The sequence below is a fragment of the Lithobates pipiens genome, unplaced genomic scaffold, assembly GCF_037356315.1.
Source record: "Lithobates pipiens isolate NorthernLeopardFrog02 unplaced genomic scaffold, aLitPip1_a1.2 Scaffold_37, whole genome shotgun sequence".
In the NCBI taxonomy this organism is placed as follows: Eukaryota; Metazoa; Chordata; class Amphibia; order Anura; family Ranidae; genus Lithobates; species Lithobates pipiens.
Window position 1 is genome coordinate 16,845,216 of NW_027507825.1, and position 24,351 is coordinate 16,869,566.

General features: G+C 44.2%; 1 protein-coding gene across 2 annotated transcripts in view; it reads right to left on the minus strand.

The window, feature by feature from the left end:
- Nucleotides 1-252: 252 nt before the first annotated feature.
- Nucleotides 253-24,351, minus strand: part of MAP4K5 (mitogen-activated protein kinase kinase kinase kinase 5) — a 211,938-nt gene continuing 187,839 nt past the window's right edge. For both annotated transcript variants that reach the window (XM_077466776.1, XM_077466775.1), the window contains exons 23-32: nt 24,084-24,086; nt 19,877-19,991; nt 15,515-15,573; nt 13,145-13,248; nt 8,557-8,734; nt 7,214-7,282; nt 7,014-7,106; nt 6,824-6,894; nt 4,104-4,159; nt 253-427 (exon numbers count right to left, since the gene is read on the minus strand). In XM_077466776.1, the coding sequence (XP_077322902.1) occupies nt 340-427; nt 4,104-4,159; nt 6,824-6,894; nt 7,014-7,106; nt 7,214-7,282; nt 8,557-8,734; nt 13,145-13,248; nt 15,515-15,573; nt 19,877-19,991; nt 24,084-24,086 (836 nt within the window). In that variant the 3' untranslated portion in view covers nt 253-339. The remainder of the gene's footprint in view (nt 428-4,103; nt 4,160-6,823; nt 6,895-7,013; nt 7,107-7,213; nt 7,283-8,556; nt 8,735-13,144; nt 13,249-15,514; nt 15,574-19,876; nt 19,992-24,083; nt 24,087-24,351) is intronic.

A 24,351-nucleotide genomic window follows, 5' to 3' on the forward strand; every position in this document is an offset into this window, starting at 1 on the left:
AAGGCACCCCTTATTTTCCTCTATAAGAACATAATGCTTCGAATCTCCCACCCCCTTCCCAACTTATCATAAAAGGGCTGTATGTCACAGCTTTTCGTTAAGCAATCAATTAAAAACCAACACCACACGGTGGTGAAAAGTGCAGCTGTTTCCAGCATCACAAAAAGGGTTAAAAACAGTCCTACCAAATAATACAGATACCATCAATAAAATACAGGTTGAGTTGCTGTCAGCTTGTAAAAGTCCAAAAAAAAAAAAAAATAAAATAAAAAAAGAAGGCGTTTATGATGGAATTTATATTCCTATGTCATATTTGTTAAACACTGGTCTGCGATTGGTTTAGTAGCTGTTCTCGTGGCCGGCCAAGATGTACAGGTTGCTGTGAGCTGTCGGGTTGGATGTAGGTCTGCTCTCCAAAACCACCACCCTGTGAGAGAGAGAGAGATAAGGAAGGAGCGTCAGTACTGAAAAGTCTAGCTACGTTCTACACTCATTAAAAATAAATAAAAAAACTTGCTCTAGATATACATAGTGATCACGTTAGGGAACTACTCTGATAAAATAGGTGAAAAATAAAAGAATTGCGCTAGCCTATGAAAATATATCTAAATCATGGGCGGCACAGTGGTGTAGTGGTTAGCACTCTCACCTAGCAGTAAGAAGGGTCCCTGGTTCGAATCCCAACCACGACACTACCTGCCTGAAGTTTGCATGTTCTCCCTGTGCCTGCGTGGGTTTCCTCCGGGTACTCCGCTTTCCTCCCACAATCCAAAGACATGCAGGTAGGTTAATTGGCTTCTGTCCAAAATCGGCCCTAGTATATGAATGGGGACCTTGGATTGTGGGCTCCTTGAGGGTAGGGACCGATGCGAGTGTGCGATGTACATGGATAGGGGTAGACACTCACTCAGGTTAAACTGGATGGACTGGTGTCTTTATTCAACCTTACTAACTATGAAACTATATGTATTGATGGTGTGAAATAAACCCCAAGGATTGTGTGTGACACAATCCCAACACTAAATCATCATAATAGTGACCTAAGTAAATCTAACACCATTTGACATTAAATCACATATACATGAACCATAGAGATCATACACTAATCGTATGACCAATCCCATGTAATAAACAATAAAGTGAATAACAATAAAGTGAGAGACGCTAGATCGCCTCTCAATATATCCCAAAAAATATAAAAAGTGAAAAATAAATAGTCTCTAAACATATAAAAAGTTCTTATCCACCCATGTGGGACTAAGGGTTAAACATTAGACTTCAACCACCAGAGTTCAGAAAGCATCCAACAGCAACCAAAGCAATCTTCAAGTGATTTACTGTTTGTGATGTTCCGCCACCGGTGTGAGTAGAATTGCTCCTTACCAGAGGTCTATGACGTCCCCTTACAGGATGTCAGAGATTTGATGGATATGTGTCACTCTCGGCACTCAGACCTTCCTGTAGGTGTCCCCCGAAAAGCAATCTCCATGGTATGATAACCCCATACTCCTCAATCTGCCTCCAATAGACTCAAGTCCGATGGTGTTTTACATAAAAGAGATGAGAGGCTCCAATATGCCCTCACGCCTTCCATGTCATCCTTTTGAAATCCTCCGGCATCGCTGTCTCGCCTCCAGCCCCGGCTCGCTCCCGGACATCTGCTTCCCGCACAGACTAACATAATCTTTCCAGCTGCTTCTACATCCCGATCCAGCCACAACCCGGTCTAGCTCTGCAGTTCTACCATTTGGATATACACACGTTTTTTTTTTTTTTTTTTTTTTAACTCTTCTATAAAATGTGCAAATTTTAGTTCTTGGTTTACTACTAACAATCTAAACTTAGATGGTGGCACTTCCAATACCTTTCTCTTTACACAGATTCAGGAGCATTATAGAAATCCTCTTTTGGGACAGCTGCAGCCATGATCTGTGTCTGGCATTATTCTTTTTATTGTCGTGACCTTTTATTTAGCATTTATTAAAGGAAACACATACAGCACTCTCATCAAGAACTTCTTTCTGCTTAGCACCAGAATCACCTTTTTCCTTGACAGCTAGAAGCAGTGCAAAGTTTGAAGGCTAGGTTCACACTTGTGCCGGTGGTCAGCGTATTAATCGCACCCGTTCCCGCACCTGCAACTACCCGCAGCCAAGATGCGCTGCTCTTTTGCAGACGCGTGAAGCTGCCATCCATTCTTAAGGGCACCCCCCACGTATCTGAAAACGCAGCCTGTTTTCTAGTGTGGGAAATCGCGTAGTGGTTTACAGCTGCATTTAAAAAAAGTACAGGGACCCTTTTCCCGCAGGTACATCAGCCCATTCAACCGAATGTCGCGCTGTGCCCACACAAACACGGGATGCACTAAATGCATAGGTTAACTGGTAGCCATCAAAGCAATGATGATTATCAATGTAGCATGGGCTTTGTGGTGAAGGACATATACATAGAGATTGCAGACAGAAAAGCGGTCAACAGCGGGCTCTTGGCAAAAGTAGACTTCTTATAATATATGGTGGTTGTTTTTTTGAACTGTTGTAGTATCTACATTGAAAGTTACAAAACAAATTCCAACGGGTACTAGGAAGTTTCTAGTCCAAACATTTTGTGAACAGTTTTGGTCGGTGGACACAAAAAGTCATCATTTGAAGTGAAGATGTATTTTCTGGTTAAAACTGAATTCTAGGGTCAGCGGGTACCTAGTTTTGGTATGTACCCGGTCCCACTTTCGGTTAGATCACCACCAAAAGTTCGCCTTCCTACAATCTCTTGGGACAAGTCACAGGTCCCAAAAGGCTGCGGGACATTCGCACAGCACGGCTCGCCGATGTGCACTGAGCAACTGGTTGTGAAGCAGCAAGGGGTCACAGACCGCTTCCCACACTAAAGGTGCCAGAGATGGGGATCCAAAGAATACTGAAGAACCATATTGCGCGAGGATAGCAATGGATCCCTGGACCGGTAGATGCACAATAAACTCACCCAAGCCCTACCGCAATGTTGAGATACATATGAAGTGAGTGTCAGTGCTGTCCCATCCAATGTAGATCCATAAAGTCAAGGAGCCGGCAACATGAATGCTTTTCAACTTTCAACTTTTTTTTCAAGCACTACAGCAATTGTAACGTTGTAAAATCTAACGCATTTTGGGCAAAGCCTTGCGCGTATGCTATGAGGAAGGCTTCCAACGAAATGCGTTTAAGATGTTACAATTGCTGTAGTGCTTGAATAAAGTTGAAAGATAAGAAGCATTTGTGTTGCCTGGTGCTTGACTTTATGGATCCCTGGACAGTAAAGTGTAATTTTTTTGCAAAATGGCTGAAGATCCTCTTTAACACAAAGTGGTCTCAAAGGCACCTTATGCCTCGTTTCCACTGAGTGGATTGGATTGGTACAGTTTGGAAGGGTTAGAATGGTCCGGCGTATTCAGGTGAGCGTTTCCACTACAAGTCAGACCACCAGGGGCCATACGGGGTTTCGAAAAAATGCCTAGCGTGGCTAGGCACTATTTGGCAGACGTTTTTCTGTCTGCCAATCAGTGGAATGTATCGTAGCTCCGCCCTAACTGTACCGAACCATTTTCTACGGCCCCAAATCTGAAGCAGGACCCTGAATGGTGCGGTATGGTTCGGTTGTATGGGCCGCTTTCATAATGGAAACACTCAAAATAGCGCACCGTACCAAACCGATCCGCTCAGTGGAAACGAAGCATTAGTGAACTTTGTAAAGTGAAAAAGAATAAGAGTATTTATTTCAATACAGAAGTCCAAAGACAACAAGCAAATGCGTTTCAGGGGCTACAAGGTTCTTAAACTGCTGGTTTAAATGTAATGCTGGACTTGGGTTAACAGAGGGTTAGCTGAACTCTGCAATAAACTGGCTCTGGTAATGCCAAAATCACGCCTCAACAGTGGGTAAAGTATGCTATTGGCATAAAAAAGAGCTAAGTTTACTTTTAAGTAAACAGCACAACAATGAAATGCATTCTTTTTTTTTATTTTTTCTATGAAATGGAAGATAGAACAGTGTAAAATAAAGTCCACTATATCCATTTGAGTACTGTATATAGTCCGTTTTTCCAATATTTGGTTCTAGAACATTACCTGTCCGATCCCAGCAGGCGAAAGACTCTCGATTCATCTGAAATTTCTTGTGTAACCTAAAACAAAGGAGAGAACTTATTTTTATTTTCTGAAGTTAAAAAGTGTACATAAAAGGTTTTTTTTTTTTTTTTCTAAAATAACACATGTCATACTTACCTGGTCTGAGAAATGGTTTTGCAGAGAGCAGTTCCGATGATCCTCCTTCTCTGGGGTAACCCGGCTGTGCTCCTGGCTCCTCTTGCCCTCCGCTTGCCCCCATAGAAAGTTACTTGCTATGGAGGCAGGCACTAGTGCAGGCTCAATCTCGAGCTGCACTCTGAGCATCTATTAACATACACACAGTGCGGCTCAACCCTGCCCCCCCATTCCCTGCTCACAGTAGTTGACTGACAGCAGCACAGGAGACAATGGCTTCCATGGCTGCTGACCCTCCTGTAAGAGGGGGAGAGAAGATCAGCGCTGCTGCAGACGTGCACAGTTCTGGATCGAGATCAGGCTCAGGTATTTCAGGAGGAGCTGAACATTGAAAAAAATTCTTACCTTAAAGTGGAGTTCCACCCCTAAATTTTTTCAGCTGTATTAAAAACGATTAATAAAATTTGGAAAAAAAAAACACATTTTTTTACTCCCCTCTTAATGCCTGTTGCTAGGGGGTCCCTTGTAATCTGCCTCCTTACGTCACTTCCCTCGGCGCCAGTAGGGAGATCCCCTCTCCCCCTCCCTCTAGGCAATCATCTGGGACACTGCACAGGAACACAACGGAGCTCATCCTTACTCCCTGCCTGAGCTCTTTAGTACAGGGACTGCAAGAGGTTGATACCTAGTCAAATAATGTACTCATACTGCTTGCATTTACAAAAATACAGTTCTTAAGATATTAACGAACAGAACTGAATAAGATGCATCTTTTATATTTTCCTGAAGTTTGGCTTTAAAGACTAAGGAACTTTCTCACAAAGTCTTCTTACCCTTTTGCTTCCACCCTCTAAAGCAGATGCAGCCTACCCTTCCTGCTCAAACCACTTTACTTACCTGGAGTGCCTATGTCGCTGTTTTACAATGCTTCTATCAGCCCCACAGAAGTCCACAGAGCTGAATTGCACATGTGCAGACATCACCGTGGGCCTAGGACTGAGATCTAAGTATAGTGATTTTAAGAGGGAGCTTGGGCTACAACTGCTTTAGGGGATAAGAGCAAAAGGGTAGGTAAACTTTGCTTGAAAGTTTCCTTAATCTTTATAAAGAGGACAAGTTTGCTTTAAAGCAGAATTATATACAAAGCAAGAAAAAGGTTTGTTAGGGCAGTTTGCATTGCCGCTGTCACCTGAAGTTTGGTTAAAGGAGAAGTATGGCCAAAGCTTTTTTGGCCCCACTTCTCCCATGGATCAAAGGAGGGCAGTTTGTTCTTCCCAGTGACCTGTGTTCAGTCAGTCAGCTGACCTCGCTCAGCTGGTCCAGGCTCTGAATTGATTCCGACTTTACACTCAGATGCCTGGACCTGCAGCTGGCTCAGCCTCTCAGCAGCCTGCTGAGAACCTGAGCCGGCAGCTCCCACCCCCTCTACAACCCAGCACTCCAGTGAGCGCTGGAGGGGTAGAGTAGAGGGCCAGTAACTAACAGTGACTGGCTCAATGGATTTAGAACTGAGCGATCGGTGGTCTTTGATTGCTCAGTACTCAGTCTTAGAAGCAGTGCGGGACACATCCAGCATCGGAGTGATGCTGCAGTCACCTGGGTAAGTATTATGGTTTGTTTTGTAAACCCCATAAGTTCTCTTTTAAAAGGGAGTAGTACAACCAAAGCTTGTTTGGCTATACTTCTTTTATGGATCCCAGGAGTGCAGTTCATTCTGCACTCCTGTGACCCGTTTTTAGCAGACAGTGTGCTGAAGTCTGCTGACATCACAGAGCCGATCCAGGCTCGGGCAAGATCACAGCAGTGAAGTTGAGATCTGCCCACATGCCTGGACAAGCATCCGAGACCCTGAGTCAGCTGCTCCCGCCCCCTCCACAGCCCATCGAACCAGTGAGGTAGTGTGGGGGGGGGGGGGGGGGCACAGATCAGAGAGCGGTGACAAACAGTCACCAGCTCTCTGCTCACGGTGCCAATGGGGAACCAATGCTGCATCCACCTAGGCAAGTATCAGAACAAAAAAAAAAAAACTCCATACTTTTTTTTTATGCATAAAGCAATAAATTTAAAGAGGAAGTAAACCCTGATGAGTTTACATCCTCTTTGATTCCCTGCAAAGGTAAAGCATAATGGACTACTATGCATCGCATAGTAGTCCATTATGTGTCACTTACCTGACACAGGAGCCAGCAAAGTCACCGCTGTCCCCTGTAGTTCCGAGCGTCCATCTTCTTGGTGGGTCTCGCTGCTCCGCCGCTGTCATTCGACGAAGCCACGATGACATCACTCCCGCGCATGCGCACGGGAGTCCCCACACGCGGCATATCGCCGTTGACAGTGGTGTGCTCAGTGCTCCAGCGCGCCGCTGTCTACGGCGCATGCGGTGCCTGTCTTTCGGCAAATATCTCCTAAACCGTGTAGGTTTAGGAGATATTTCTTGGACCTACAGGTAAGCCTTAATCTAGGCTTACCTGTAGGTCAAATTTGGTTGTAAGGGTTTACAACCACTTTAAGGATAATAATAATAATTTAAGAAAGCTACACAATGCCAACACACAAATTTAGGTGGGAATCTATCTTAAACTCACCTCATTGGATCTGAAGTTCTTTCCTTGCATGCCATGCTTCCAGAAGGCCAGCACACTGTCCTGCAGGCATACTGAAAAAAACATACAAGTCATTATATTAAGGGAGGTGCCAGAAAACCTCCACTTGTTCCAAACTATATGCATAGAGCGCAGATTAAACCGCGCTGAAGGACGCCATTTACACACTCACCAACTGACTCGATGTGGAAGTCAAAGCTGAGCTCTGAGGCCAATTTTCGACTAGACTTCAGCCTTCCATGGAGGTTTACTATTTTCACATAACCTAAAAACAGATCCATTATAGGATCATTATAAAGCACAGCAGTGATAAAAAATCTAAATCGGGCAGAAACATTAGCAAGCTGATGAAGCAAAGGCTGAATGACTTACGGTCCAGGCAGACCAGCACGGTGTCTCTCTCCAGCTGCGTCACATGTATTGAATCGATCTGGTGACCCTCTGCCGAGAGATGTAAACATTGAGCAAATCATCAGGTTTAGAAGTGGAGAGCTAGAGTATAATGTTAGCTTTTCTAGGGGCTGTGAAAGAAAAGGTTAGGAAAACATTGCGCTATGTAGTGCATATGACTAGGCTACTGTATATAAACTATTATTAAATAGTAAATATGGGATTTCTTTTTTTTTTTAAAGGCTTGTTCCCACTGTCAACTCTAATCCTTCATTCACAGTGTATAAGGACACATTATGGATCAATAGCCATCCAAGTACATGGCATTATCAGGCGTTAAAGTGAACCTGTCCTTTACTGTTGCTCCTCCCTACCCCTTTTCTCCCTCAAGCCAAAGTGATTTGTTGGAGCTTACAAGGGGCTATGGGCTCCTTTCCTGGCACCATGTGACAGTGGTAAGTGAATCATGGGGAACCTACTACTATTTCATGGGAGAGAGAAAGTAGATCACACGCTCAACCATACCCAGGCGTTCCTAGTATTCCTCCACAATCCTAACAGCCGTTCTAAAGCCGACCATAGATGGATCGAATCTCGTCTGGTTCAGCAGAGACTGGCCAAGATTTGACCCATCTATGTGCAAGCTGATTGGATCGACTTGAGTACATCCATCAACTTGGTTACAACCAGCCTTCGGTTAGTGACGGCGGCTGATAGCTGTAATCAATGTGTTCTGCCGGCAGAATACAATAACTCTTCAAAAAGGGATTCCTCCATTAACGTTGATTGTGTTGATGGGTGAATCGAGCAACTTTCCCTCCTTCCACTCATGGTGGAAGGAAATAAAATTGCATAATCTATAGGCTGCTTAAGGGGCCATTCTGCTGGGGTGCGAGAGATTTAAGTGATTCATTTCATTTGGGCAAAGGCAGAAATTGCAACTTAAAATGTATGATGTACTAGAGGCCTCTCTTGATTTGGACTACAAACACTGCCCCCCCCCCCAAATCATCACTACATAGGGGGAAATGTTCTGTACTTTACCAAAGATAGCTAAGAAACCTGATAACATTGTTTGAAATTTCAGATTGTTGCAAAGGAATTTTACTGACAGGATCAACAGGTATTTCTCTATACTTGGAGAAAATATTCTTAGCCTGAAAATGATCTGGCTGTGTCCTTCAATGAAGTGAAGAGAAATACTACAGCCACCACATCTAAGAACTGGTAAGCTACGATTTATTACATTTGGATACCCTTTAAAAGCAATGAAAGTTTTAAGTTTCCACCACAGATTCTTCTGAGGCCAGTGAGGAGGTGGGTACCTGTTCCAATCTTTGTAAACCAGGAGGAGGCGGAGCTCAGGTTAATGGTCTCAAACTGAACAACCTGATTGGATTCTATTCCTCTGCTGACCGCCACACACACCATGGGGTATTCCTGCTCTGGAATCACCAGCATTTCAAACACCTTCAGTGGGCTTGGAAGGGGGAAGTCAAAGTGCTGCAAGACAAGAAAGACAAGAACCTGCAGATGACAAGCAGTACATCGATTCTATTTGCATTTAAAAATAAAGAGATAAAATATTTAAGAAAAAAGGGCAAAAGCTGTTTTTGGCCCTACTACTTCTGGGGATCACAGGAATGCGCTACATTTTGCACTCCTGTGACTCATTCAGCAGACAGCAAGCTAAAGCCGGCTGATGTCACTCAGCCAGTTGACAATCTGGAGAGATCCTGATGTTAATATCAGAATCCAACCAGATGCCTGACCGGCAGTCTCTCAGCACGCTGCCAAGAGCCAGAGCCAGTTGCTCCTGCCCCCTCCACAGCCTGGCGCTTTAGTGAGTGCCAGAGGAGCAGAGCAGAGAACCAGTGACTTAGTCACTGTCTCTCTGCTCACTGAAGACCAAGAACTGCACAATCAGCCATCTTTGATCGCCCAGTTCTCGGTCTTCGAGGCGGCTAAGGGATCGATGCTGCAGCCACCTAGGTGAGCGTTTTTTTTTTTTTTTTTCATGACTTGGTCTTTGCTTCTGGAAGAAAAATCCTTTGTTGTACAGAATCTATTTGATAACCTAGAAACTGAACTTGTTGAGCTGGATTGAAGCTTGATTTTTGAAGGTTCACAATCGAGCCCAAGGCCTCCAAGTGACTGTGGGCCTTGACCAGGTCTACCTGCAATTTTTCTCAGGAAGGGGCAAAGAGGAGTAGGTCGTCCAGATAAGGGATTATCGCAATTCCATGCAGACGGAGAGGAGCGAGAGTTTACGCCATTTTTGTAAAAATTTGTGGGGCGGATGAAAGACCAAATGGGAGGGGCCTTGAACTGTGGATGCAGCACCTCCTTCACCATATTTAATCGCCAGCCTGAGGAACTTTTGAGACTGAGAGGCTATAGGCACATAGAGGTTTGCATCTCTTAAATCGATTGATGCCATGAAGCATCCCTTGGTTAAGAGATTTCTGACTGTAAAGATGGATTCCATGTGGAATCTCCTGTATCGGACTGATCTGTTTAAAAGTTTTAAGTTGAGAATGAGACAAAAGGATCCTGACCGTTTCTTTACCAGGAAAATATGGGAATAGAAACCCTGATGACGTTCCTCTGGAGATACCTGAATCACAACCCCCTGTTGCATCAGATCCCCCAACAGGTTCTTCATGGCTAGGGCCTTTGTTGTGTCCCTTGGCAGGTCTGTTAGAAAGTATCTTTCTGGAGGAAGATGTGAAAACTCTATTTTCTATTCCTGGGCCAGCATGTCTTACCCCTTGTACACACGGTCGCACATTCTGACAACCAAATCAGTTGGATTTTGTCCGCAACTGTTGCATACACATGGTCAGACAAAGTTGTCGGAAAATCCGATTGCACGTAACGTGACGACGTTATTTCGTTTCGACGGGACTACATTCAGGCTAGTAGCCAATAGCTTTGGTCTAGGAATTTGATCTGAGCATGCGTGGCACTTTGTCCGTCGGAGTAGGCTACACATGATCTGAGTATGTCCGATCGGAGCATTTTGTCTGAAAATTTTACGGACAAGTTGGAAAATTGGTCCGTCGGAAACAGTCCGATGGAGACCACACAGAGTCGGATTATCCGACAAAACGGTCCGATAGAACACATTCCGTCGGAATCTCCGACCGCGTGTACAAGGGCTAAGAATAAATGTTTTTTTTTGTCATGCTTGACCAGTGAGGAACGAATTTCTGAAGCCTTTCTCCAACAGGCAATGACAAGTCCTTGCAATTTTTTTGGTTGGCCCAGGAGGAGGGAAAAGGACATTCCCCCTGCCTTTGCCCCTTTGTGCCGACCAATTTCTTCTCTTCTCTTGGGGCTTATTGCCTTGTTCCTGAGTTTTGTGAGGTCAAAAAAGTCACTTAAAGTGGTTGTAAACCCTTACAGACCACTTTTGCCTACAGGTAAGCCTAGATTAAGGCTTATCTGTGGTTGCAAGAAATATTTGCAAAAGACAGGCAACGATGTCTACGGCGTGCAGGCGTACCGAGCGTGCCGTTGCTAACGCCGACCGTGCAGTTAGTTGTGGCTCCAGCCAATCACAGCACCGAAGCTGTGATACCCAGAAGGAAGATGGACGCTTTGTGGAAGAGGGGACAGTGGTGATATCGCAGGCTCCTGTGTCAGGTAAGTGACACATAATGGGCTATGCGATGTATAGTAGCCCATTATGCTTTACCTTTGCAGGGAAACAAAGAGGAAGTAAAACCCATCGGGGTTTACTTCCTCTTTAACTGGCTGCTTTTTATTTCTACCAGGAAAAATGTATTTTTATCAGCTGTCCTATCTAGCACTGAATCTAGATCAGGACTGAATAAAAGATCTCCTATAAATTGGAATCCACACAATTTACTTTTGAACGCTGCATCTCCTGGCCAGGTCTTCAGCCAGAGGGCTCTCCTGGCTGAATTTGTTAAGGCCACGAATATTGCCAATATCCTTATTAATTCTGCAGATGCATAAGCAACGTAAACCACGGCTACTGCTAGAGTTAAAAAAATAAATAAAAATCAAGTATCTCTTGCTTGGGTGAATCCGCTCTAATGTGGACTTTTAGCCAATTTAGTCAGTACTCCATGTTTCTAGAAACAAAGGTAGTAGCCATAGCCGGTTTGAGATTGCCAAGCCTTTTTAAGCTGTTGATCCATCATTTTGTCCATGGGATCTTTTAATATTCCCATGTCTGCGAATGCCAAGTCGGTCAATCTGGAAACTTGGCAAAAAGCTGCATCCAATTTAGGAACTTTGTTCCAACGTGCCGCTTGGTCTTCATCAAATGGGAAGCGACTTTTATGCACTCTTGAGAAAAACATTTTTTTCTCTGGATCTGCCCATTCCTTTTTGATGGCTTCAGAGATTACTAAATGCACAGGGAAAGTGCGCCTTTTTGTTTCACTAAGCCCTGCATACATTCGGTCATACAGCGATAATTCTCTCTTCTCTGCACCTAAACCCAATGTTGCACGAAGTGCTTTTAACAGACTGTCTACTTGTTCTAGGGACAGTTTGTATCTTGAAAGTGCAACTTCTACCCCTTCCTCCGAGTCTTCCCTGGAGTGAGAGGGGGAATGCTCCTCTTGGGTAGGAGGGCCAGCTTCAGCCTCCACTGTTGGGATTATTTGTGAGCCACAAGAGGCGGTAGATAACTCAGGGATGCTGTTTTAAGAGAATTGCAGCATCTAGCTCTTTAATGGAGGCGATTAAATCACTGCATGCAGAAGAAGCTTCTTCCTTAACTAAGGAGTCAATGCAAATTTGACACAAAGTTTTCTTCCTACCCTAGGGTAACTTCGCTTTACATGAGTGACACTTTTTTGATTGTTGGATCAGAGCTCCTAGCCTGCCAAAAAAACGACAGAAAAAAGAAAAAAAAAAGCATCCCAGTGAGTCAAACCTGCCTCCTAAGGGGCTCACCACAGGTAGTACAACAGCCAACTCCATGTGCCCAGACAGGCCCCAGCCACCAGGGGGGAAGAAAATGGAAAGATATACACTATACAGGGCAGACCCCATATTATCCCCTTACCTGGGCCTTGCTGGTGCCTGTCCCACTTGCCGCTGCCACAGAATCCATTGTGGTGCTGCGCTTGTATGTGGCTTAGAACGCCGCTTCCGGGGTCCATCAGAGCTGCTGCACCGGACCGGATCTGGAATATAGGCACCAGATTCGCTCGTTCCCTCTCGCCCTGCGCAATTTCCAAAGGAAATGACGCTGTGCGCCTGCTCCATGGTGTCGCCCCATGCTGAATACCTCACTTCCGGAACGGGTTTCTACTCTGCCACCAAAAACACTGACATGCTGGGAATCCGGTGAATGGCTGCCGCCGCCGCCTAGGAGCTACCCCAGGAACAGTCAAGCTCTCTCTGAGCTGAAGGGGAAGAAGGAGCCCAGTTACCAGCCACCCTTGATGCGGTGTGGGAGGGGCAGACTGTCTGGAGGCAAAAAAGGTATGGTGGGGTAGGCAGTCTGGCCTCTCAGGACAGCACCTCAGAGACCTCGACTCTCACTAGGTGTTCCCTTTGCCAGAGGAAACACAAAAACTGACGAGCTGTGGGGAGAGGCCTCCCTTTGAAGTTTGGTGGAGTTGGTGTTTCCTAGTGGATGGAGCCAATCTCTCAGGTGCTGTCCTGAAAGACATTTAGGGAAAGTGTTGTATACAGAAGATTCCTTATAGGCAAGGTCTCTATAAGACAGGTGCAGGTCAGCATTGAAGTCTTCTAGGGATCGTTTTTATTTATTTTTTATTTTGGTGATAACTGAGTCGCTTTAAAGTTTTTACGTACACTCATTGCAAAAATTGCACGTTTTACTGGTAAATGTTTATACACACAGACAATTAAATAGATTAAAAAATTCACAACATGCATTGTTTCACACCGGAAATTACTAACCCGTATCAACATGAACTTCTGCATGGGCTCATACCACTGTAATAGCACAATACCAGAGGGCAGTGCTCCACACAAATACTTGTGCCCTGTGTATGGGTTACGTACTGTAAGGAGAAAAAGATAAGGTGTCAGTAAAATGTGACTTAACATGGGCTAAGCAAAAAAAAAGTTAAAAATCAGTAACAAAAGTTTAAATACAGTTTCAACTTTATTGAATGCTTTTACAGTCTGTACAGATGCCAGTCTGTTCTGCAAGTATTAGTGCAGAACAATTGTGCTGCCCCCTGTAGAGTGATCTGCAGTAAACTGCTTTTCAGAGGGAACTTTACTAGGCCTCTGGGAGGTGCTAAAAAGCCCCATCATTGCCGGTTTTAACCATGTAATTCTGCCCCACAACCGCGTGAACTGCATTCGATTGTGGCGCAGCCCCATTCACTATAATGCCATGACCATGAAGAAAAGCAATGCGTACAACCCCTTCTGGGCTGCTGTGTTTAGTCAAGGTGCAGCTCAATTGCCTATTTCAAGAGTAAACTGGTCTTAGACAAGGGTAAATATTTCTCACAATAATCTGTATTGAATACTGTATGCTAAAGTGCCTAATGATTCGATACATTAACCTCCCTGGTGGTATTATTAGTTCTGATTCTAGGTGCTGAAAGCGGTACAATTATTTTGCATGGAAATTCAGCATTTTATATTGGAGGACTGCAATTCTTAGCCCTTGTACACCCGGTCGGAGATTCCGACGGAATGTGTCCAATCGGACCGTTTTGTCAGATATTCCGACTGTGTGTGGTCTCCATCGGACTGTTTTCCAACTTGTCCGTAAAATTTTCTGACAAAATGCTCCGATCATGTGTAGCCTACTCCGACGGACAAAGTGCCACGCATGCTCAGATCAAATTCCTAGACCAAAGCTATTGGCTACTAGCCTGAACGTAGTCCCATCGTAACAAAATAACGTCATCACGTTATGTACAATCGGATTTTCCGACAACTTTGTCTGACCGTGTGTATGCAACATCACTTCCGGAATTAATCTGTCGGAATTACTCAGACGGATTTGGTTGTCGGAATCTCCGACCGTGTGTACAGGGGCTTAGGAATAACTCAAATCTGTTTCATCTCAGAGTCTAGTAGACATCCTGGGTATGATAAAATTTATAATATAATAAATAATGATAATAAATAATAATAAAAACTATTCAATAAAGTAATTAAATCCAAAAACACTGAAATTTGCTCATTTGAATTGTCACCGTCATTAGATTTAGTGGTTGATGATGAATTTCCCCACAAATCGCTATCGCTCAATTCTGCAAGTGATTATAATTTATTATGGCTGTTTTCCAGTTGGTCTAAAATCACTTTTGACATAAAGGGACAGTTTTTGGTTCCTATGGACAATCTCCAAATTCCAGGCAGAAAAAAACAGTATTTATAATATAAAAGTGCATGCAGGGCACTGAACAGACCACTAGGGACAAAGGGGATGTGTAATTTTTTTTATACAGTACTGTAATCTGTAAGATTACAGTACTGTGTGTGTTTTGTGTGTTTTTACTTTTTTGAATTTGGCGCCGATCTCCGCTCCCATGCACCATAACGTTGCAGGGAACGGAGCTCGGCGGCACTCGGGCACTGTGTGAATGGAGCGGAGGACGGCTCACACACACAGCAGGGAGGACATTGCTGGATCCAGGGGACAAGGTAAGTAACTTCTCCCTGTATCCAGCAATCCGATCCCGAGTCTGGCTCGGGGTTACCGCTTGTGGTACTGAAATCCAAGCCAGACTCCGGATTACCGCCAGGGAGGTTAAACTGGCAAAGCTTGCACTCTCTGCCGACTGCAGAGCTATTGCTCCTTCTCAACAGAGGGTGTCAGATCACTGCAGTTCAATCGTTGTTTTTTTCACAGAGTGAGCAACACTTCTTAGCTGTAGGCTATTGGCAGTTACATAGACACCAAAAAACTGTCATTTTAGCGTACCCAGGAAATTTGGTGAAATGGCTTGACTGGGTTTAAAATAAAGGTAGCCATACATGGGTCATTTGTTTTCATTCAACCAAGGGGCTGGAAAAAAATAATAAAAAAAACGGACCTGATTCCCCAATCAACACACTATGTGGATGCATAAATTCTCCCTGCTGAGTCATTGTATTGTAAAAGTGTGGAGATTTCCCCGTCATCAGAATACACGGATCAGCGCCGCAGTCTATAGCCTGCGGCATTGATCGAGTAAAAAAATACCAACAAGCCGGCTAAACACAAGTCAATCAGTATGCCAACCACAGTGGCCACAGCTGGATCGAAATTCAGTTGGTCCCTGATAAACTTGTACAACATCCTCATATGAGGATACTTACCAATACAGCACTTGTGGCAACCCTTTGTTTCTGGGATCTTTGTAGTGAGTGAAAACTTCCTGCAAGGTGAAAACACAAAACCAATTACATATTGAAAATATTACAAAAAATAGTAATATGTTACTACGATGATGCATACTTCCTTAAAGCGGGAGTCCGCCGGGACTCCGCATTTTTTTTTTTTTTAAAGCCAGCAGCTACAAATACTGCAGCTGCTGACTTTTAAAATAGTGACACTTACCTGTCCAGCGCGCCTGCGATGTCGGCACCCGAAGCCGATCTCTAGATCGTCTCTCGGGTGCTGCCGCCGCCATCTTGGGTATGGGAATCAGGAAATGGAGCCTTTCGGCTTAATTTGCGCTGCGCAATAAGGACGGTCCCCGCTGCCTCTGGGATCTGTGTGTTTCCTAGCAGGCAGCGGGGCACTTGCGGAAAGGGGCGTAATCTACGCCCCTTTCCGCAGAGAGCTATCCCGGAAGTGGGTGCAGATACCTGTACTGTACAGGTATCTGCACCCCCCCTCCCCCCTGAAAGGTGCCAATTGTGGCGCCGGAGGGGGGGAGGGTTCCGATGAGCGGAAGGTCCACTTTAGGGTAGACCTCCGCTTTAAAGTGCTAGTAAACTGCACAAAAATGTCCCCTTCAAATTAATAGCATAATGGTGCTGGTATGCATCGTATACTAGCACATTATGAAAAATCAACCTTAGAACAAAGCCCTCCAGTGGCACACCATCACCGCTGACAGGGCTTTCATCTTCACACGGGTTTCCGTCCGAGTTCACGGGCTTCGGCTGTTTGGCCAAGCCGCAATGGCATCACCACAGCCGTGGTATAGTTCTTTCAATGGACTGCGCACTGTCCATTAAGAGCGCAGTGCGCATGGTAACATCACTGGCTGCTAATATAGTAAATGTCTCCTAAACGGTGCACGTTTAGGAGATAATTACTCTACCTATAGGCAAGCCTTATTGTAGGCTTACCTGTAGGTACAAGTAAATAAGGCAAGCTTTACTATTACTTTAACTTTTAAAAGTTAGAGATCAACTCCTCTCTAGTCCCCACTGGAAAGGTTGCCTGCCACTCGCCGTCACACAGCATGGGGCGTTTTATTTTTAAGTAGAGTTTGGGAGTGTTAGAACCTGTTAGGTTTTGTTTGGTTTGTATGATCCCGTTGGGGAGATATGCTCTCACTTCCTCTAGTAGAAGAGAAATTGTTTTCATATAAAAACTAACGTTTCAGTTCCGATTTCCACCTGAATTTTGGGCTGAATTTGGACCTGAAACAGACCAAAAGACGCACAGGAGCCGCATCGGATATATGTGAACCGGCTCCATAGAGAGGCGGACACAATCTCCTGCTATTACGAATTGGCTGTGGGGATCTCACATCCATTTCGCAATAGTGCGAACCCAGCCTTAGTCTTGGCATGACCTGTGTGGAGGTGAAATAACCCCAGGGAACATGTGTGGGAGTTACATCATGCCAGCCCAGCCAATCAAGGTGACCAAAAGCTCTGAACCTAGAAGACGACTGGACGAAGATGGAAGCACCAGCCATGGGAGGAGAGCATGGACATTTCACCACTGTAATAGATCACATTGCTGGCTAAGGCAAGCCATAGATGATACAATGGGTGGAAGGAAAGACAATTGCTCGATTATATCCTACCAGCGAGGAGCCTTCCTATAGTTGCCGGCAGTGATCACATGTGTAGCAAAGTCTTTTACCTCTTTTGGTCTAATGAGGATCTCCAAGGCCAAAGATTGGAGACATCCTTCAATAAGTGGTGGGTTGTGAGGCATAGTGGGTGCAAATAAAATTGGAATGGCCTCACACCAGAGAAATATAGCTACAAATTGATAATTATATACAGTGCACCATCATCCAATTTATGTGAAATAAACAATGGAAGCTCTTGTTGGCATGTTTCCCCCTTTTTTGGCGTCTCTGGCTGGGGACCAGAGTTTTAAACTCTCTCACTCACGAGTTTCTATTGTTTATAGTGGGTGCAAAGATGAAAGTCATTGGGCGCCAGACACTTCTTGGATGCAAATGAGGTTTTATTTATTTTATTTTGACAGTCCTTTTTATATATTTTGGTGGAAAGAGGGTTAGGGCCAGGACACCCTTAGATGATAAACACAATCAGCAGACTCCAAGACTTCAATAGGACAGCCAAGCAGGGAAAGGCCCCCAGCAAGAAGCCACATATGCACTTGCAAGATTGCCATCTCCTATAGCAACAATCCTTTTAACAGTTCCCAACTCAAAACATAACAGTTCTTTCAGCTCCACTACAACTGCTTCTTGTAGTTCAACACCAAGTTCCTGGTCTCTCACTAGACCCGCTGATTAACCGACTATAAATCCCTTGAGCTCCACCAAGGTTGGCGGTGGTATCCCCTCAAGCACCACACGTGCTTCTCTGCTGGGTCCCTAGCTTGGCACGCCAGATACTTCTCAAGCTTTACCCCTGCTAACCAGCTCTGTCCCTGGCTTGACTCACAAGGCTGCTCTGCAAGCGTCTGCTCCGTTGGCTGGGTCCCTGACTTGATTACCGCCTGAAGTTTCCCGATTCTCCAGCGCCACCTTTCGGTGAAAATGCGGTTTCCGGTACTTACTTCAGTTACTCACTGTGGTCCCCGGTAAAGGCGATTGGTCCCTTTGTGGCGACAGCTTCCCTTCTACCTCCGACCATGACAGGTTCTCCAGCCGGCAGAACTGTCACTTCTGGTTGGACTGCAAACCATAATCCCAACCCTGCGCTACTCTTTTACTTCTGGATAGGCCTCACACAGCCTAGCAGCCAGATGCCCCCAGGATAGGCCCAATCGCCGGCCTAACAGCCCGGGGAGTACGACACATTTCCACCCAGACAGTCATCCAGGTTGCACAGAACATAGATCACCTGACCTCACCCAGATATATAAGCTCTCTCAGCAGGCCAGGGGATTCAAGAAAACCCTTGCCCATTGGCTGAGATACTCTATATACCCATAACCTGACCTTGGATTGCCCTTCTCATATCTAACACCACCAAGTAACTGACCACCTAGTAGTAGAAGAGAAAAGTGCAACAAGGCCAGACTTGAGAAATCAATAGATCTCTATGAATCGACCAAGATTACTACTCTTGCCAAGTAAATTTGTAAGAACCTTACTGACTAAACTCCAGGGTGCTACACATGCAAACAATTTACCCGGCTGGTTGTACTGAAAATGATTGATGGATCGACTTCAGTACAACCTTGACTAGTACCTGTTGAATCGGTCGAGATTTGATTCATCTATGGCCGGCTTACGTGTGCCATAATTTGTAAATATATTGTGCTTACTTAAACATTAAAGAGAAACTCCAGGCTCCTTCAGAAAAAAAATTAAAGTCAGCAGCTACAAATACTGTAGCTGCTGACTTTTAATATTAGGACACATAACCTTGTCCAGTATCCAGCGGGGTCTTCAACGCAGCTCATTTTCCATTTCTCGTAAGAGAAACTGGCAGCGAAGCTTTGCGGCTCAACAGCCGGTTCCCTACTTCGCATTCGCAAAGTGCGCTGTGCTTTGGCCCGGCAGTGAGGGAAGGAGGAGGGGCGCTGAACTTCTGAGTGACTTCACCTAGGCAAAATCAGCCGGGAAGTGGGAGCGGTACCTGTCAAGATCGGGTCTGTTACAAGCTATTAATTTATGATCCAAGTGGGAATCACTGACATTTTGCCGGTTCTGCAAAAAATTTTTGTATACGGTCAAGTAATGCTCTGTAAACGGTTGGCCTTTCCAACAGAAAATGTGTGATCGGAGCGTGTTGCTGGAAATTCTGACAGTGTGTGGGCTCCATCTGACTTTTTCCATCCGAATTTCCGACACACCAAATTTGAGATCTGGATCAAAAATTTTCCGACAAAATCCGATCGCGTAAATTCGGATCGTGTGTGGACAATTCCGACACACAAAGTGCCACGCATGCTCAAAATAAATTACGAGACGGAAACTATTGGCTACTGGCTATTGAACTTCCTCTTTATAGTCCCGTTGTACGTGTTATACGTCACCGCGTTCTTGAAAATTGGAATTTCCAACAACTTTGTGCGACTGTGCATATGCAAGATAAGTTTGAGCCAAAATACATTGGAAAAAATGCGATGGATTTTGTTGTCGGAATGTCCGATCGTGTGTACAGGGCATTAGAATGCCCAGATTTGTGACTTTTTTTGTGGCGTTACTTTTAACGTTTTTGTTCAGATTTCTTCAGCTTGATGGGGGTTCAGCAATGTTTTTCAGCAGGGTACGAGTTACATGCTAATAAAAACACTGCCACACGTTTAAAAGATGGGTAAGTGATAAAGTAAAGTAGGTAGCTTACCTGGGTAATATCCTGTCTGGAAAGCGATGCGTTTGGATATGACCTGCTAGACCAGGCTTCTTGGCTTGTTCAAATAAACCTATTAGATTGTGTGAATACAGCTGCAGAGTTTTCCCTGGAGAGTAAAAGAGAGAAGAACAAAATTATAGATTGTCTAATCTCTGAAAGCTGGATGGTAAGACACATTATTGGTAAATAATTTACCTTCTGCGTTTCCAACCACCAGGTAAGAATATTCATAAAAAAAGAACATAAGAGATTTAAATTAGAAACATGTTTAACTGAAAATGTTTTAGGCATAATATATAATGTATTTCTCAATGTTATTCTATAATAACTCACATAGAAATAGTTGTATACCCTAAATCTAGATATTGTACAAGAAAAGGCTATGTTACTAAGTCACACAGTCCGTACTCTCCAAGTTCGCCACCTCCCACCCAGGGCCGCCGGGGCACCACCTCAGACCCAGGACCGCCAGGGCACCACCTCAGACCCAGGACCGCCAGGGCACCACCTCAGACCCAGGACCGCCAGGGCACCACCTCAGACCCAGGACCGCCAGGGCACCACCTCAGACCCAGGACCGCCAGGGCACCACCTCAGACCCAGGACCGCCAGGGCACCACCTCAGACCCAGGACTGTCGGCGCACCCCATCAAGACCCAGAGCTGTCAGCACACCACCTCGAACTCGGAGAGATCAATGATCTTCCTCAGAGACCAGACTATCAGTGCATCACTTGCCACACAGGACTGTCATCTCCATGTTGCCAAGTAAAGAGATTGAGTCCTTTATTAGTACAGGAGAGGAGCCAGAGCCTTCTGTTCTCATGTCATTTATTAGCTTCTCCTGTCTTCATTGTAGTGTGTAAATGTCACATCCCGCATTTCAATGAGTCCACTGGAGCCGTGCCATCTGACATCCAATGTATCCTCTGTTCTATGTACGCAACTACCCCTCCCCTGCAGGAACAATATACTCTCCAGACTGTTAGCCGGGTCCCCACCTCAAGCCAATCTCCCTCTTTTGTAATGCTATTAACCCTTTGCGATACATACTGCTCCATACCCCAATATATTGACACATTTCTGAAAAAAAAAAAAAAAAAAAACTGTACTTAAAATTGAATAGGACACAGTAATTTTTAACCAATTAACATACTGTTAAAACATATAGCTTTCTTAACCACTTGAGCTCCCAAAGGGATTTACCCCTTCATTGCCAGACCATTTTTGCCACTTAGCACTGCACTACTTTAACTGAAAATTGCTACACTGTACCCCAAACCAAATCTATATCTTTTTTTTCACAAAAATATTGCTTTTTTAAGTATTTGGTCACCACTGTTCCCCCCCCCACAATATAAATGAAAAAAGATTGAACAGTTTGAAAAAAATTAAAATAAATACTTTCTGCTATAAAACAGATCCAATAAAAAAGAAATAAAATTCCTTCATGCATTTTGGCCAAAATGTACTCTGCTGCATGTCTGATAAAAAATCCCAATAGGTGTATATGGATTGGTTTGCATGAAAGTTATAGCAGCTACAAACTATGGTATATAGGTATGCTGCAATTTATTTTTATACTCCTAAGGGGCAGTGGGGATATAATACTGGGAGTATGCTATAGGGCCCCCTAACTGGGGGGGGGGGGGGGGGGCAGATTTATCACAATTTGGATTAGCTACAAGGATGGGAAGTGTTATCATCATGGGGGATTTTAACCATCCAGACATAGACTGGGTGGAAGGAACCGCACATTCATCTAAGGCTCGCCAGTTCCTAAATGTCTTGCAGGACAAATGGATGTGGAAATACGGGGCAATTTCAACGATCACAGGTCAATTGGCTTCAGTATAAATCACACAAATAGGAAACATAAGGGGAATACAGACACACTGAATTTCAAATGAGCCAACTTCCTTAAACTACGAGTCTTGCTAGAAGGGATAAATTGGGATAAAATCTTAGGAACAAAGAACACAGAGGAGAGAAGGGTTTGCTTTAAAAGGGCATTAGCCAATGCATCTCATTGGGTAATAAATTTAAAAGAGCTAACAAACGTCATGGATGGCTTAACGCCAATGTAAAAATGCATATAAAAGCAAAGGAGAAGGCCTTCAAAAAATACAAGGTTGAAGGAACATCAGCAGCATTCAGACTTTATAAAGAACGCAACAAGAAATGTAAGGGTTCAATAAGGGCGGCTAAGATAAAACATGAAAGACACATAGCGGAGGAGAGCAAAAAAAAATTCCTGTAAGTATGTCAACAGTAAAAAAGGGTGGACAGACCATATTGGCCCCATAAAGAATGAGGAAGGACATCTGGTTACAAAGGATGGGGAGATGGCGAAGGTATTGAATTTATTCTTCTCCTCAGTCTTCAGGAGGGAATCGGGCTTCAGTAACCAAAACTGCAGTGTTTATCCTCATGACACATCACAGGAAGCACCTCCATGGTTAACAGAGGACAGAATTAAAATTAGACTTGGGAACCTTAACATTAATAAATCGCCGGGACCAGATGGCTTGCACCCTAGGGTACTTAGGGAACTCAGTCAAGTAATTGAGAGACCATTGTTCCTAATTTTTACTGACAGTCTCACTGGAATGGTACCAGCTGATTGGAGAAAACCCAATGTAGCACCAATATTTAAAAAGGGCCCAAAATACATCCCTGGGAATTACAGACCAGTTGGCCTAACATCAATAGTATGTAAACTCTTGGAAGGGATGATAAGAGACTATATACAAGATTTTAGTAATGAGAACGGTATCATTAGCAGTAATCAGCATGGATTCATGAAGAATCGTTCTTGGCAAACCAATCTACTAACCTTCTATGAGGAGGTGAGTTTTTATACAGATAAAGGAAGGCCCGTAGACGTGGAGTATCTGGATTTTGGAAAAGCATTTGACACAGTTCCCCATAAACGGTTACTGTACAAAATAAGGTCCGTTTGCATGGACCATAGGGTGAGTACATGGATTGAAAACTGGCTACAAGGGCGAGTTCAGAGGGTGGTGATAAATGGGGAGTACTCGGAATGGTCAGGGATGGGTAGTGGGGTCTCCCAGGGTTCTGTGCTGGGACCAATCCTATTTAAATTGTTCATAAATACCCTGGAGGATGGGGTAAACAGTTCAATCTCTGTATTTTAAGACGATACTAAGCTAAGCAGGGCAATAACTTCTCCACAGGATGTGGAAACATTGCAAAAAGATCTGAACAAATGAATGGGGGGAGGGGCAACTACATGGCAAATGAGGTTCAATGTAGAAAATATTAAAATAATGCATTTGGGTGGTGAAAATATGAATGCAATCTATAGACTGGGGGGGAGAACCTCTGGGAGAATCGAGAATGGAAAAGGACCTGGGGGTCCTAGTAGATGATAGGCTCAGCAATGGCATGCAATGCCAAGCTGCTGCTAACAAAGCAAACAGAATATTGGCATTAAAAAAGGGATCAACTTCAAAGATAAAACAATAATTCTCCCGCTCTACAAGACTCTGGTCCGGCCGCACCTGGAGTATGCTGTCCAGTTCTGGGCACCAGTCCTCAGGAAGGATGTACTGGAAATGGAGCGACTACAAAGAAGGGCAACAAAGCTAATAAAGGTCTGGAGGATATTAGTTATAAGGAAAGGTTGCGAGCACTGAACTTATTCTCTCTGGAGAAGAGACGCTTGAGAGGGGATATGATTTCAATATACAAATACCGGACTGGTGACCCCACAATAGGGATAAAACTTTTTTGCAGAAGGGAGTTTAACAAGACTAATAGCCACTCATTAAAATTAGAAGAAAAGAGGTTTAACCTTAAACTACGTAGAGGGTTCTTTACTGTAAGAGCGGCAAGGGTGCGGAATTCCCTTCCACAGGAGGTGGTCTCAGCGGGGGGGCATCGATAGTGTCAAGAAACTATTAGATAAGCACCTGAACGATCGCAACATACAGGGATATACAATGTAATACTGACATATAATCACACACATAGGTTGGACTTGTGTCTTTTTTCAACCTCACCTACTATGTAATTATGTAAGGAAGTTTGCAACAGATGCACAAAAACGATTTAAAGTAGCTAGAGGCAAAACTTTCCTTTCTTTCTTTTTTTTTTTGGATAGAGTGGAGAGGGATAAGAACACCCCTCAGTTTTTTTAAATTGCGCTCTGTGTCCCCTTTAGGGAGATTCACCCTCTTTCATTGTCCTGGTTAATCTTTTCGAAAGTGAAAAAATAAAAATAAAGTTTTGGGTCGACATCCGAACAATAATAGGAGGGGAAATCAACCAATGGGGGACACTAGTTCTGCTGACACTCCAGGTGTTCCCTCACTTTGGAGGGATTCCACCAACTTCCTGTTTTGGCTATGGGACAGGAAGTGAAGGAAAATCTCCCCTATGGTACACAGATGACAAAAAAAAAAAAAACAGACAGGGGTTATAACACTCCCTTATTCTATC